This window comes from Dufourea novaeangliae, unplaced genomic scaffold, assembly GCF_001272555.1.
Source record: "Dufourea novaeangliae isolate 0120121106 unplaced genomic scaffold, ASM127255v1 scaffold89, whole genome shotgun sequence".
NCBI lineage: Eukaryota > Metazoa > Arthropoda > Insecta > Hymenoptera > Halictidae > Dufourea > Dufourea novaeangliae.
Window position 1 is genome coordinate 2,606,852 of NW_015373988.1, and position 16,973 is coordinate 2,623,824.

At 39.1% G+C, this 16,973-nt stretch overlaps 1 protein-coding gene across 1 annotated transcript in view; it reads right to left on the reverse strand.

The window, feature by feature from the left end:
- The window catches only part of LOC107187606 (peripheral plasma membrane protein CASK), a 223,929-nt gene that overhangs the window by 169,903 nt on the left and 37,053 nt on the right, over positions 1 to 16,973 (reverse strand). The window contains exons 7-11 of the mRNA XM_015575741.1: positions 15,146 to 15,321; positions 12,622 to 12,744; positions 11,160 to 11,349; positions 10,612 to 10,733; positions 8,316 to 8,495 (exon numbers count right to left, since the gene is read on the reverse strand). Coding sequence (XP_015431227.1) covers positions 8,316 to 8,495; positions 10,612 to 10,733; positions 11,160 to 11,349; positions 12,622 to 12,744; positions 15,146 to 15,321 — 791 coding nt within the window. The remainder of the gene's footprint in view (positions 1 to 8,315; positions 8,496 to 10,611; positions 10,734 to 11,159; positions 11,350 to 12,621; positions 12,745 to 15,145; positions 15,322 to 16,973) is intronic.

Genomic DNA, 16,973 nt, shown 5'->3' on the forward strand with positions numbered 1-16,973 from the left:
TTCAATTTCGAGAAGATAAACGAGGTTATTTGAAATCATAATTGTTGAACAGAACTTTTCCTATTTGCACGTGTATTATACGGCGCAGAGTCCCAGCTCACCGTGGGTAAAGACTGAAAGTGATTTCCATACCGTGCAATGTCAGCGGAATTAGTACGCGCACGGTATTTCGCGAGGCCGGGCGGCTTGTTTGAAAACTCTCGTGATTCTAAAATACTGTCCCGCCCCAGTAACGCGTTTCCCACTGGGCTAATCAGCCGCCTCTGTTTTCATCCGGACCAGCCAATATTTGCGTCACCGCGGAGTGGAAACAAAACTACACAGGATATTGCAAAGACAACGTGCTACCTTGTGACTTTTTGTTCCTCGTGTGCGTGTACGTCGAGCTTGCATCAGAGGAATGTACCTATTCACCAGAAAAACGTTCGACGTCTTTTCGTACGCGATAAACAGTCCAGATCGACGCCCTCGAATACCGCACAAATAGACCTACGATTCTTTAATTCTAGAATATTTAATTAGTAAACTGAAACTTACTATCCTGCACCAATGACTGATATTTATAAACAATGTTGGAAGATTTATTTAGGGAACTGAATCTTTTTATGAACCCCAATTTGCACCAACTACTAATGTCTATAAACAATGTTAGAATTATGATAGGAATGACTGATTTGCAATTTAAATTACCAGTCAAATCTAGTTTGCCTCTTGACAAACATACCGGAAAAATCCACAGTCCATTATCAAATACCATCCATTCGGGACCAATACTAACAATTCCGAACACTCTCGAAGATCAGCAGAAAAAAAACAACCCGATCTTTCTTTACTATATCTACAAGAGACCTGTAAAACTTTCGATTCACCGAAAGTGCTTCCCCAAGCTGCAGCCCAAGTTCCCAACCGAACAATACATTCCTGAAGTGTTAATGAACGAAGAAAGTCCCGCGAACTATTTCCTGCTTATCTCCCCATTGGAACTGTTTTATCACTCGGCCGTGGAAACTCGTCCGAGAAACCATTCACCAAACAAAAAAAAAAAGCAAAAGAAAAAACCTGAAGTGTAGTTAATCACCGTGAACCGAGTCGGCTGTTGAACCGACCTGGGAACCACCAGCGCGCTCTCAATCTGACCGTTCATAAAAAATACACATCCCCCATCCGGGAGGAGCAAAGACCCCCGTGAGTAAATGGAGTGAGCGAAGTTGCGGAACCGGCGATGGAGGCACCAAGTTCCTTAACCGTGGCAGAGGGGGTCAACAGGCTGGGCTTTCAAAGACACATTTTCGGCGCGGACAGATCGGCACCCCGCGTCATCATCCAGCATTTCCGTTCCACCAGGAGGGGAGAGGATAGCACACACTGTCCACGATCACACCAAAACCCGTAACACAATATTCAGCAGCGCCACTGTGTATAAACGCGTCACCAATTCGCGCGCGAGATAGAGAGAGAGGGAGAGAGAGGTCGTGTGGTTCGCTTGGACTTGCCGGCTGTTTACAGTCCATGCGCGCAATCGAGGCTAGAAACGGCCGCCAGAAATTAACGGTTTTTCCGTGCTGAAGCGCGGATGGTAACCGTCGTTTTCACGAGCTGAAACCCAACTCGGATGGTTGACCGGTCGACCGCAAACTCTCGCCGAACAGTAATCATCTCCACGTGTTCCCAACGAACGAGATTCTGACCCCCGGGGGAACGCGGAATCGTCAACGAAACCGTGGATTAGGGGTGGCGGAACGCGTCGCTCGCGATCTACATTCTGCGGCATACTAGCTTTCGTACCCTGAAGCCCGCCACCACCCCCGGCCGGTCTCGCCCCTTCCTCTCTCGCGGCCAACCATCCCTCCTACCCTTCCTTCCTTCATCCACCCACCCAGTTCGCCCAACCAAGCACCATCGTACCAACCGTCTCTCTTTCTCTCTCTCCACCCACTCCGTCGACCTCGTCTAGCGCGTGACACGAAAGGCCAACGCCAGGCGGCTACCAATTGCTCTGGACCACCGTCGTTTTCGTGCTTGACCCAAAGACGCGATATCGTGAATCAATCGTGAACAGAACCTCGAGATACTGGGCTTCTTTAGGGTGTATTGTCGTGGTGATTGTTCGAGAGGTTCGGTTCGAATCGGTTTCTGGGAAAATATTTTGTGGCCGGCGCAGTGGCTCGGTAGCGTCATCGACGCGCGGGCGACTCGGCTTTCCGGTCTGAGGGGTTGATGCCTCGGGCGGAATATCGAATGATCTAGATTTTAGGAAGGTTCATTAGACTTCATGCGACTGCGATGATTTCGTTGGTATTTCGTTGGAAACATTCGAGTGGCATTACGTTTACCAAATGACTCATTTGATAATTTCAAATGACCCGCTTGAGTTCCGAAAATAAAGTATAATTATATAAAAATAAATTATAAAATATAAACATGAAACAAATACTTTGAGAAAATATAAACAATAGATTAATATTGGCCTCGCGGGTCATAGTTTGCCGACGCCTGGTTTAGAGGATATGTCTATCAAGAGGTAATCGAGGGGACTAGTGCAAGTGGGAGCTGTGCCACAAAATGTTGTAAAATGAGATATTTTTCCATTCTGGCAACTCTTGGTATCTAGTTATTATCCTTTAATTTATAACTACGTGGCGAAATTCCTGCCTGTGCTATGATGTACATTACTTTTCATAAAAGAGGTAAGGAGAAATTACATGAAACTTTCAATATTTTATATTTACTCACTAATCTTCATTTAAGGTAAATTTGAAGGAGCTGGAGTGCTCGCAAATTCCTACCTCCGGCAGCGGGGCTGCAGCAACTTCCTTCAATAGCGGCATTTACAGCTGACATTTTTAATAAAAAGGTTCTTTTTGCAACTTACACAATAAATATAAGGTACTGGAACTTTCATATCGGATCATTTAATAGTTTTTTAAATATACAACTTCAGGTGTTCTAAAAATATTTAGAAACTACTACTTGACTATTATTTGTCAAACTTTACATATAAGAAAAGCGACTTTACCCCATTTTTTACCACTCTAGTTCTTATTTAAAAAAGGTGTATTACTATACCACCCTCTCTCAGCTTTTGTTTTCGAAAGGACGTACTACAACGTCATCAGACATCAAAGTGTTAATATCTCACACCGCTACTGTTGTGGCATACAACTCTCCCTTGCACTAAACCCCTCAATTCACATCATTAATTCTCATTCTTTCTATATTAGGTACAGTTACCTTACTCCTATCAATATTTCCCTGATCATTTCACATTAACCCTATCACACCGGGACGTTATTATCTACAGAAACTAGAATTCGAATATTATATATGCTGTGAATATAAAATTCGAAATTTGAACATTCGCGCGAATAGAGATCGTACGATCAGATCACCCCGAAGGCATTACGCGATGGTGCATAGTGCTTCGGTGATTCCCGCCGGTACGGACCGTGTACGTATGTACATATACGTGCTGAAAGAATCACTTGGGCGCTGTACATGCGTACAGGGAGTGAATAGCACACGATGTTCCCCTCTATCACCGAGTTCGTGTCACGTTTACGTGTGTCCGTGGCCCCACATGGACGTGGAAAAGTCGACGAATGTACCAGAGCGAATGTCCCGATTCTCCTCAGATCACCGAAGTTAAACTACACTGGGTCACCGATTGGACTGGTGACCATGTAACGAACGAGCGTTCATGCGTCCTCCCCTTGCCAGAATCGGTGGTACGGGTCCGACCTAAAACTGTACAGCCGTCCCCGGGCTAATGATCAATATTGGCCGATCCCGGTTAAGAATAAGAAGAAAACAAGAACGACACACGATACGGACGGGCGCAAGGAGCTCCACCCGTGAACAGTAACTCGTGTGTATACTGTGTGAGTCACCTAACGTTTGCACCTAAAATATCTTTGTTGCTTTTAAAAATATGTAAAGTGTCCTAAGGACAAAGTTGAATGGTTCAATGAGGCTCACACGATGCCACAAAATTTTTTTTTAACCATTTTTTTTTAGAGATATCAAGGTTACCTACATTTTTTTAAATGGAACTACCCTTTTTCCGTGATCTTGAATGACCTTGCATAATTATAGTCACTGAATTCCTAATGAAAGGGTCTATCATTGTAGGTGTTTAAAAAAGGGTGATGCCATTTAAAAAAATTGAAGGTGATATCTTTAAAAAAAATAACATAGAAACAACAAATGTTTGGTATTGTGTGAGCCCCATTGAACCATTCAACTTCGTCTTTAAGACAATTGACGTATCTTGAAAATGAACGAAGATATTTGAGGTGCACACGTTAGGTGACTCACTCTGTATAGCACGGAGGACAAAAATGGGAGAACCGCTTCGCTGCCAGGAGCAATTCCGTGCAATCTAATTGGCGAAAACTTGTACGATCCTCTGCGAGACAACGGTTCATTCGGAACATATGGTTCCGTTCGGATTTTTTGTCATTCTACGCTCGTGAATTTGCTGACGAGCTCAATATTGTAATTGACGAGTAGTGTGTAATAAAGGTGTCAGAAAGAATGACGAAAACGTATATTTATCCTTAAAAGCTACTATGGATGAAATTTCACCTCATTCAAATGTTATATTAATATATATTTTAGGTGTTTATTCATATTATCAGTAGTGATAATATTACAGTATTGTCTCGATGAGTGCGACATACTTGGGTCCTCTTTGAAGCCATATTGTCACTGATGTGAAATAGATCTTCACGTTTTCAGTCAAGAAATTTAAAAAAGAAAAAAAAATGGAAAAAATAGGTCTATGCAATATCGATATTTTCGACTTCAAAATAACAAAATACAACATGTATATCAGTCTCATAATTTTGAAATAACGATTTACGGATCTGGGCGTTAAAGGGTTCAAGAAATAAAAGTTAAAGAAGAAAATTAGAAGTGCTATTATCCAAATGTGGTTTCAACACAATTATATGTTTAAACTTTCATGACCCCTCAAATTTGTACTGCAAAGGTGCAGAATTTTTTTCCGTACTTAATGAATAGAAAACAACGTAATATATGAACGGGTGATAATTTAATAACATGTCCCCTTCGAAACATCAATCTCAGAAACACGAAGTGAATCGCAGAAACACGGAGGACGAAGGTTGCAGAGATGTTTCCCGAAACATTCACGTCAAGTTCGTGGGAGACGTTCCATTCTCCGATAAACAAATGGCAGACAAGGGAGTTAAGTTCTTACCGAACTCCTCCGGTGCTCCACACTCCTCCTGGATGGAAGGTTTTCAATGAGATTGATCGATTGTAAACACTATCGAACATTCAGAACACACCTGACGCAACAGTTAGGGAAACTGTTGACAAACATTTCCTTTCTAGTGTCGTTTCCGGTAGGCAAGACGGTAAGCTGTTGCCCCGTTATTGGCGAAGCGTTTGATGCGTCGCGTCGTCGACCGAGAACGGTTATGTAAACGGTATTTCGGATACGGGATCTCTAACCGTCTATACACTACGAGGATTACCGAGTGAAGATAAAACGTGAACGGGATAATTAGCTATAATTAGCTCAATACGTTTATCATTGAATTTAATAAAAATGACTGAAGTTTCTACCAAAACAAATTTTCCTTAAATTCAGTTCGGTTAATAGATTAAGGCCCCGTTCTCCGTTAGCGGCCCGAAAGAAAGGTGATACTTGGGAATTTTTTATAAAGAAAACAAAGAAGATATGATAAAAAACTTCCTGGCCTTTATTTATTAACATTCATGTAAATAAAAGAAAATTTTGTTTTTATGCTTCGAAGGGTTAATTGTGTTTATACGGACATATTGCATCGATGCAAGAAAAATGTCACAAGTCGAGAACATGTAATTTTTCAGGAGAGCGAAAAGAAACTGATTCATTTACGTAGCAATTTCATACGTTCAACAAGGTGACACTAGTGGAATTTTGCATGAAGTACTGTTCTTTAACTTAAGATATTTCACGTAATGAAATAAAAATTGAAAATGACTGAACACAACTGTCGCAAGAAATAATGGTAATTTGGACTTAATGAGATATAATTAGAAAACATTGTCTATTCTATCTATAATCTATTATATTAATATTTCCCCTGAAGTGCAATCAGATATTTAGTAGGTTTCTTCAATAAACATTACGTTCCCCACTTCTTTTATCCTATTAATTGCACACTGTCAGTTAATTCTAGCCACCTCAAAACTGGTCATATCATCAATATTCTATAGGAATACGTACCGTTCAGAACTGTTGCTTAAAAGCTCCCGCTATAATTAAATCGACGGTTGGAAACGAATTAAGAATACAACAACTGTTAATGCTTGACAAGTCGTCTCTCTATATTCGTCCAACGGCCTTGTATATTATCCTTCTCGTGACAAAGTAGGCCACCATATCGATGTCCTTCGAATTTAGAATGGAGCATGATATCTCTCTGGCGCGGAACGGCAGATTGATTACACGTTTCATCAGCGTTAAACTGGACATAAATCGGGCGACGTAATCCCGTTCGTAACAAACGCGGGACAATGACTGTCTAACACGCTCTCGGGTGAAAAGGACAAAAAAAATTAATAAGTCGGTTCGCGGAGGATCACAGATCCATTCGACTATCAGAACTGGTTCTTTTCATCGGTAACGTCGCACCCTCCCCCCTTCGCGCCACTCTTTTAGTCTACCTTTACTCGGCCCAACTGCTTTCTCTCTTTCTCTCTTTCGCAGCAGGTCTTTTCCCCTCTTTTACGTGTTCCTTTCGCTACAGCCACGGAATTTTTAAATGAGAATTTTAACGATCGACCTACATTTCTGCACCCTATTTACGGTGTATCGCGGGCAATGTCAAACACCGCGGTAAATACACCACCGTCGACGACGCCGAAAAAATAAGGGGGATGCAATTGCGCGGGAACGCCCCCCGAGGGGTGTATCGGGGTATCGATGCGTCGTCGAGAAACGGGAATTGATAGCGAGGGAAACGATTTTACGATGATCGTCCTGATTCGTTTCGATCGTATTTTCGATTAACGAAGAATCGACCCTGTTACCTGTATTTTTATTACGCGAAGATTAAAATCAGTTTAATTGTAGGGTAAGGGGACCGAATTTCGACCACGTGCCTAATTTCGTGCCCAACTCTGTGTATAGTGTTAAGTTCAGCTGGCTGATGGCGATTGTCCAAACTCTGTTCCCAAGAAAACCGAATTTCAACATTTATTGGGTATACCGACGAGGATCGTGTGGCTGGTACATTATAGATTATTTCTACTTGTAGTAAGATTTACAAACAAAGATAATGTTTCATATTGTTTGCTTACGTCCTTGAAATGATACAAACAGATGTGTAGGAGGCAGTAATATCAATGAACAACAGAGGATATTGTATAATTATCGATGCTTGCTGTAAGTAGAAATTGCCAATAATAGTCAGCCGTGGCAATAGTCGAATTCGAAAGCATGTATATGGGAAAAATGACAAAACTTTGATATTTTGGATTAAGAAATTTCATAAAAAAGAAGTTTCATTCTATACTTTGGGTTTATATTTGTAACGGACATTTGTTTAGTTGATCTGAAAGATTTACATATATACAATATTTTACCTCCATTTTATTATTAGTATTCTACGATTATTTTACTGTATAATTAGTAGTAATAGAATATATAAAACCAGTAATGCATAAATATTTTTAAAAATTATGAGCTTTAAATTATTTTTAGCGTCTCTTTCAATATCGAAAGTGAACTTTGATGTGGTTTGGATGATCAATTGTATGGTTACTCTACTTACAGAACATTAGACGCCCCGAATATTTGTAACGTAAATTTAAAGTTTATATTTTTTATACCAATCGATAAAGAATTCGAAGTAAAACTTGACTGCTAGAATTTTATGAGTCACGATTGCCATGCAACTTAATGCAGTATGAATCCATAAATAACTACACGTAGAACACTATCCTATCTTGAAGATTTGCTTAAACGATTTGAGCGATAAGCATAATTGTTAACGAATAATGGACAACCGTAATCCTAATTTCTTAGATAAAAGTTGATCTCAACTGTTGCACAGTCAATTTCAAAGCTTTACTTAGCCTTGAATACAGCCATAAATGCTCTAAGCACAGTAGAACTTTGGACCATCCACGTCATTCAGCAATAATACGTATAAAACATTAATATATCTTATAAGTTTTACCATCATTAAAGTTTTACGAATACCCTACCTTATACTTTCTTTCATTATGGTATTTCCAATACCAATGATTTCTTTGCAAGTTGACAAGAATATATTTTAATAAAACATTTCAGGACTTACCCTCATATGCGGCTGGACCAGAAGTTCGTGGAGCTCCCGAAGATCGGCTCTGTCGATGTTTCGTATTGCTGAATGTTCAATCTCTCGAAGGAGTTCCTCGACTTCTCGTGCACGTTGAACGGCGTCTGTTTGAGGCGCTCGACATGGAGTTGGAACTCGAGTCGAAATCCTATCGTAAAGCTGAAAAATATCATGAATCACTTTATCCTATTCGTCTGGACACGAACATATTTATAAAAATGTTTAGTTAATATAATACTCAAACATGCTTACACATGTTCTAGTTAATAAACATTATATAAAGTAAATACTATAACTGTAATATTTTTTCATAAATGTGCATATAGCACGTTCACAGTTCGAAGCTATGAGCGAGAATTCACAAAGACAATATTTCTTTATATCGGTGAGAATTTTTATTACTTTTCTAAAAACGTATTGTAAGTTATATAATAATAAAGAATATTGAACCACGTGTATATTTACATGTTTATAAATTATCCTCATAATTCTGCGTATTAAGTGAACGTGTTAATTGTAATTTTTAACGTATATATTTCTGTATTTAGTGTACTATATGAAATGCAGTTTTCACGACAAAATAATCAAGTTTTCCTTGTATGTATGTAATTCTAGCGGTTTAGTACAATTACGTACAATCTTCATATTCGTCCTAAGGAGAACCAGCAAACCATAATTAGACACATCAATCAGCCTCACTTTCAAATTCGAATTTTTTGCATACTAAACTTCTCGAAAAATATTTAACCCTACGTTTTCGATTTATTGATTCTTATACAATCATCATCCATTCGATTTTACAACTGGCCCCACCTGGCACACGACACAAGCGACACAAAATCCTGGAGGTGGCCTGTTTTAAATAATCGTATTCGCGGTGAAGCACGCTAGTTCGTTGGTAGACCTTTAGATGTCCTATCGTGTCACATCGAGTGCATCGTGTACCGTAGGGGCAGCTCGATAGCCATTGTTTCCATTGCCGGCGAAAGAGAAGGGTTGCAAGCGAACGCATGACGATCTATGCTCGACCGATCTACTCACCAGGAGGCCTGCAATTTCAAGGAGGTCGCCGGCCAGTTCGGCCTCCCCGATGAACATCAACTGACAGAGTCGCATTCTGGTTTATTTTTTTTTTTTTTCTTTAGAACCAGCCTGTCATATCCCTAACACATGGGTGACACGAGCCCACGTGACCCTTTATGCGACACAAAGAAGACGCACAGACACACATCTAACCGATGGTGGATCCCGATCCAGGGACTTCCCGACGAGCCTGTGTGGCATTTTGTTTACCACAATAGCACGTCAGCCATCTTGATAGCCGCGAGCCGAGCGCTTGCGCCCTTTTCCTCCGCGGAATGAGACCGCGTACCTCTTCCCTCGGGATATAAACATAATGAAACCCGGAAGGGGCGAGATAAGAGCACGCCGGCGAGGCGAAATGATCCTTGAGGGGGTAAGGGAAACGAACGGTGGCGCCATGTTTCGCGGAACATCATCTACCGTTAGTAAAGCGAAATCTTTGGAAAATCGTAATTCGATTAAAAGTAACGACAATGAAAAATTTAGATCTAGCCTGATTCTGTAAAAATTAATTGCAATAAATTGAAGTACCCTGCAGGTTTAGATACTTATCGCGAGAGCTGTCCATTTGGAGGATATCCTTTTGGTGCTGAACGTCGGTACGTTATCGACACACGGCACGTGTGAGTGAATTTAACCACAGACGAGGTATAGGAGTAGATACTTCATCCAATGTGTATTTTCGGCTCACTCTTCTGGGGCGACATCGCCCTATTTTCATTTTAGTAATACTATCCACCGCAGATTCACCGTTCTCATAACGTAGAGGTCGCGAAAATCACAGGCTTTTTAAGGTGTCGGTACTACAGTTTAGGTGGGCCACCAACACCCATAAGATAAAAAGGCTATTCTTGTACCTCGTCGGTGATTTAACCTTCGTGGGGAAAGGATGAATCTGTAGCTGTGATTATTGTAGTGAAATAATGTTCGTACAATTTAGTTAAATCGTAGGCCTTAGTGAAAGTTGAAGAATGGTCACATTGAAAGTGGATGTTTGCAAACTTAAACCTCTATGTCTTAAGTTGAGAGAAAGTAATCTTCATATCTAAAGTTTCACAAGTGAAAACTGCATTTCATTGTCTGAATAATATGCTAATGGACGTAGTTTTAGTAGTTATAGCTAGTATTTAAGTATAAAATCGTTATGGAGAATATGGAAACAAGCGAGTGACTGTTCCAGAAACGTTCATACCTCTAAAACCTGTCGAAGGTGATAATCATCGACCGCATTCAGAATTTCATTGCGTGTCAGTCTTCCACTCTCTTGAAGTACTTCGATATCGTCTAGAGAGTCTAAAATTTCAACCACAGCACCTAAAAAAGTAAGTTCACCGTTATGAGGTGACCCAACACAGTAAATAACATACGACAAATACATCGATTCAATCTAATTTAATGGTATCCTTCGTATGCAATTCTGAGGAATAACTATGCTTAATGAACAAAGCAAGATATTACGAACAACTTGAATATCATTAAATAAATTATATCATTGCGAAGGAAAGGAACTGGCGGACTAAAAATTCCAAAGTATCTTAGAAAATCAATACATTCGTAACGCTTTCTAAAGGTTAAAGCGTTACGTAAAGTTTCATTCGAATAATTTAAAATTAGTTTATTTAAACTTATAATATTACGACTACCGACTTTCTGTTGTTTATTCTGTACTTATTCTCAAACTTTTCTCAAATATCATGTTAATAATTCCTTTCTAAAGGTAGTTCCTTCAGACGTTCGTACCTGTGGCCATGACTTCATCATCCCCTATTTCGAAAAAACTGTCGCCATTGACCTCCGTATACCCGGCGTGCCATTTCGACGACGACACGGCCGCCTTCACGGCCTCCTTCAGTTTTCGTCTCGCGTTGAATTTCTTAAGCTCGTCTATAGTTTCGGCTAAATGTATCCGGGCCACGCCCTTGTCACGATCCTGCAAGTGCGACAGAGTTCATTTACCATGCGTGCAACTTCACCATCTGATGGTATGAATCGACGTAATGCAAACCCTCAACGTGTGATCTGTACATAATAAAGCTTTTAAGGGAACAATTACAGACATTAAAAGTATCGCACAAAAATTATACACGATTAAGAAACAAAAATCGATTGAACCCTCCACATGATAAAAATTGAAATCAACCACGGACGAAAAACTTTCAATTACATTTGTTCCCCAAAGAATCAATCGCTTTCATTGATCATCCATTAGGAACGATAACATCGCAAAATAAACGGCCATTAAGAGATTCTATCGGGCGTGTGGACGACATTTGCTCGTCAGACAGAGGGTATAAAATATGCATACGACACGAGAGGATATGTTTGGGTCACGACTTTCGTTCTAAATGACGACGGAATGACCATTATATGTAGGTTTCTATGGAATGTCCTTAGGGGTTCAGCGGATGTGCAGTCACGTTCGAAAAAAAAAAAAAAAACTGTAACTAGCACACAGGGAAAAATACACACCGGTTACAGTTATTTTCATTAACCGATGGAACTTTGCCCCTGCTATAGCGATCGATAGCCCAGTTGCACGTGTATTGCATCGATATATGGGGTGATACCCAAGCTTCGCTACCTTAGGTCACCGGCTAACCGTCGTCGTATCGCATAGGTGTTATTCTCTCACTTTATTGCACCACCATACACGATCCGCACATGCGCACGCACATTCGCCGGATATAATAACAGAAAATGAGGCCGTTTATCGAAAGGCTGGTACGATATAAAAAGCACACGCAGATACGCCCGTGGCGTCTGCTAAATAGAAGTTGTTAGCATGAACGCCTGAATGTAAGCGTGGTGCCGTCAGCCTATACCAGTTGCACGTTCAATCACCGTCGTTTCACATTCAACGTCCTACGTTAAACGTTCCCAGGTATTTCGCGACTTTCCACGAACTTTTTAAGCACACAAGAACGTAAGATGACGGAATGGCTATGTTTAAATCAAGACCATCTGGGTGATCCTTTTATATTCGATTCCGAAGTTTCCGTTTGAATTGATTGGAAGATGTTAATTTATTAGAATTAGTACGTGCTTTTAAATATGTTAGTTCGAATTTAAAAGATTGACAATAAATGATTTTTAATTTAGTGTTAAATATTGTTTTGTCGAAATTGGAACACGGGATGTATAAATACAGGATAAATTAAGGTGATCCTCGGTCTCGGGTGACATTCGGTAGAATGTGACTTACTCTAAGCCATTTGTGGTTGAGGACTTCCTGAATGGTAATCCTGTGATTTACGTCTGTCGTGAGCATTCTTTGTATGAGGTCCTTTGCGGGTTCGCTAATGGTGTCCCACAGCGGCGTTTCCATCTGCAAATTTCAGGTGATTTCTCGTTATGCGACAGAGACGAGGATGTGCAGAATAGAGTTGGTCGGATTAGCTCGGAAGACATCTATTTAGTTGAACGCGTTCGCGTTTTGAGTTTCGAAAGTATCGATCTTGGAAAAGTATTTGAATACATTAATGGAAGGACTTCCGACACACCGATCACAGTGTACCTATGAGTTTTAAATATTTGAACATTGTTGAAGAAGAAATCTTTACATACGATATTGTTTAACGAACTTGACAATCTTATTACGGCAAAGAAAGCAAGTATCACTGAATTTTTTTAATAACGAAACGAAACTGTGTATATGTAGAACTTCTATAGGTTAAAGTTCAATCATTCTGTTTAATGTAATACATATTTGGCTCAGTAAAATGATGTACTGTGTTACACAATTAAGTAAATTTGTTTCGAATTAGATTGAGAATTGTTAGGGTGTAAAGAAAGATGAATAAAAATGATTTATTGCAGAGGCTTACACTTACGCGCGATGTACAGCGTCCGATAGAAAAAGAGCGCTCAAACGCATATCGCGCCACCTACACAGACCACATCGCACTTATGGCGGGAAACACGAATTGTTTCTGCGTGTCAAACCTCATCAAGAATTGGGTTATTTTTTAAATAATGCAAACTTCATACTGGAAACCCATATTAGTTAATTTTTAATTAGTGTTTTTAATAAGTTGATTTTCAATTCAGTTAATAATTAATTTGAAATTATTTGCCTAAATAAATAATACGGAGCATTTCGTGCTACTTCATTATTACAAATACAGAATTACTGCCATTAGTAGCATTATTATTCCAAAACATATAGCAAAATGATTGTACTTCAATCGCTAATTTGGAAACTGTATATCTGATCATTATTTTTCATATGATATTTTGTTCCAATAACATCAATATTAATTGTACCATGTACAAGGATAAAATGTTTACGTTAAATAAACTCATCATGTTCAGAAATATTCTCAAATATTCTTTCGAGCGTTTAAAACAACTTTATTCCTTTTCCATTGAAAACAGTTGTTTAAATAGTTTGAATTCTGATTCGATTGTTAGACTAATTAAATTTCCCATTATATCCCAGCTAGTTGTACAATCCAAAACATTTCATGTAAAATTATTGGATATTTGAATACTATGAACTATTAAAATTAAGCAAATATCATAGAAAAATAAAAAGATAGAATCACTTTATGTATCAACCAACCATATTTTATCGGAATACAAAAGGTTTGAATCATAAATGCGAATATACAACATAAATCCTGACACAGATCTCATATCATAGTTCTATTTGAGGAACGAAAGAGAGAGAAAAAAAATAATTTATTTATTCCTCAAATAAAAATACAGATAGAAATGTCCCAGGTGGACTGACAGTTCCATCATTCAACCTCGCTGATCAAATAAATCCAAGAATCAATCGCATTTCGCCTCATAGTTAACACCAGAACCATCGAAGATGTACGTGTTCCTATTTCTATCAATGTTGGTAAAAGAATCGACATACCAGTCATTCTGACTGCTTCGGTAGTTCTAGTGTTAACATTTATAAGAATTAATTAGATAAGATTAATTAGATAAGAATTAATTATATTAAAGAAAAAATTATTATGTTATTCAATGAGAGTTCTTGTTATTTTTCATGAATGTAATTCGCAACTGTGATCGAACTGTTTAATAATAGTTCTTTGGGTGTTGATTCTTCGATCTACTAAGCCTATTAAGTTAATAGCATTAACACATTGACTGCCACAGTGAAAAAGGCCGTCCGTAGCCAGACACACGTTATTTTCTGTCATCAGTCACAAATCCTCAAAAATACATGCGTTTAGTTAATAAAAACTTGTGGTCTTGATGCGATATTAATTCACCCAAAAATTTTGTAACAGTACTTAATCCGCTAACTGCATTTACTTTATCATTAGAACCAATAGTAATGTCTTTTCTATTTTGTTCCGAACCCAATACGATAGTTAAGAGAAGAAATAAATTCCTATCTTTGCTGCTGTCGTAAAAAATTACTTTAGAAAATGTAATTTTGCATAAAAATCCGTAGTCTAGTGATTAGAAATAGGGAGATTGACCTTAACCCCTTGCCATACGATTTCTTTTACTTCACTCTGAAAAATATCTTTATCGTTCATATTTTCTCAGATACAAAAGAAATTCTATTCTTATGGCAAATGTTACATTTATTCGAAACCTTAAATGTTAATACCAGCGGAACAGTATTTCATACCGACCCAAAGAAAACAAATAATATATATGTTTACTAAATTCAGTTTGAAATCGTCATCACGTGTCTGACTCGATGTTATAAGGCAAGGGGTTAAAGTGGTGATATTAAAACGACCGTCGTCGATCCATACCTGTACTCGCCCCCTACAAATCGCCTCACGCAGTCTGTCTCGGGAGCCGACGAATGGTAGCGTGCCGGTCAGTAACACATGAAGCAGCACACCGGCTGACCAGACGTCACCGGGTTTCCCGTACTGTTTGCGCTGGATCACTTCCGGCGCCATGAAGTGCGGGCATCCAACACGACCTGGACGACCAAGAACATAATCAGCCAGCCGGTAAAACAATCGTGTCGCACCGTGTGAGAGAGCGGAGTTTGAAGCGAGAAGGCATCAAGTGAGATTGCTTCGAGAGTTCGCAGTCGATCGTTAGAATTCAAAGAAACTTCGAAACGTTTGTCAGTTCACGCGACGAGTCACAAACTTAGGAAGCTCCGAGATTCCATGCCATTGGGTATACTAGTCACCCGAGATATCGTATCCCATTTCGATGGAATCTGATTTTTATCGTTTAATGGGAGGCTGGAACACCTTGTAGGCCTTAGGAAAATGGGTTAATTAATCAACTTTTTGTCTCTAGTAATTGTTGAGTAGAATATTGGGATTTTCTTAAGGGATGTTGGGCGACATATTAACTTTGTTTTCGTATGTTAGTTACTATTTATAAAGTATAAAATGACGGAGTTATAGGATTATCTACCGTCTTGTCTGGCAGGACCTTGTCGGGTGGCATCCAGTAGATCTTCGAAATTATTCTTCCGATTAACTTCAAATTTGGAAACATTATTCCTTATAAAATTATTTGAATAATTTTAAATAAATAAAGAACTGGTAGCTTTATAGTGAAAAAAGTATTTTCTACTGAAAATTATCGACTTAGAAAATTCATGAAAACTCAACAAATTAAAATGTAAAAAAATCGTATGCTACATTTTAGACAATTTTATAAGGAATAATATGTACAGATTTAAAGTTAACCGGATGTATAGTTTCGGAGATCTGCTGGGTACCAGCTGATAAGGTCCTGCCAGACATGGCGGTAGACAATGTTGCATAACTCCCCCATTTAAAAAAAATTTCTAAATACAGTTAAAATGCCTAACACCCCCCAAAACGATCAATATTTTACTCAACACTTACCTGAGAGAAAAATTGTTCAAATCACCTGTTTTTTTTTTCAGGCCTACAAGGTAGTGTACCCTCTCGATCACGACGTGAATAAAGAGAACGAAACACAAACAAGAATAACCGCTGCCTGATCTTCCGTAAACGCTAGATCGACTGGACCGAGCTGAGTGTGTGTAATGCCAACAAACGAATGTATGGTGATGTAAAATGCGAGACGGATGATAGACATTCAGTGAAAAAAAAAAAAAGAGATCGCAATTAGCGCATCTAGCACACTGTACGAGCATAAAATATACATATGTTCCGTGAATTATTTGGCGCACTCTAATCGAATATAAATATATAAAGACAGAAACGTGTGAAGAAGGGCTATTTAGAGTTGCAAAGAACGGGGCACGAAGCTGCGGATGATAGTGAAGAAATAACACGTGGATAAACACTGATGAGGGTGGACGGGGGGATTGGGATGCGTTTTATCAAGGCGAAAAGCAGAAACGGCATGAACGGCTCAGAACATTTTCACGGTAAACGTTGATAACATCGTGGTTGCGTTGTACATCAAACAGGTGGTATACAATATTAAACGTTATGCCGGAGAGAATAATGCCGGAGAGAATAATGCCGCAGAGTGACTTGCCAGAAACGGAACACCCTAATTATCCCCGTAGCGAGTTGAAGATTTCAGATATAAGTCTGGCTTCTACAGAACGAATCAGGTGCGAGATATTCATCTTAAAAAGTTATTTCTCGTCCAGCGGAATCAAGATCGTCG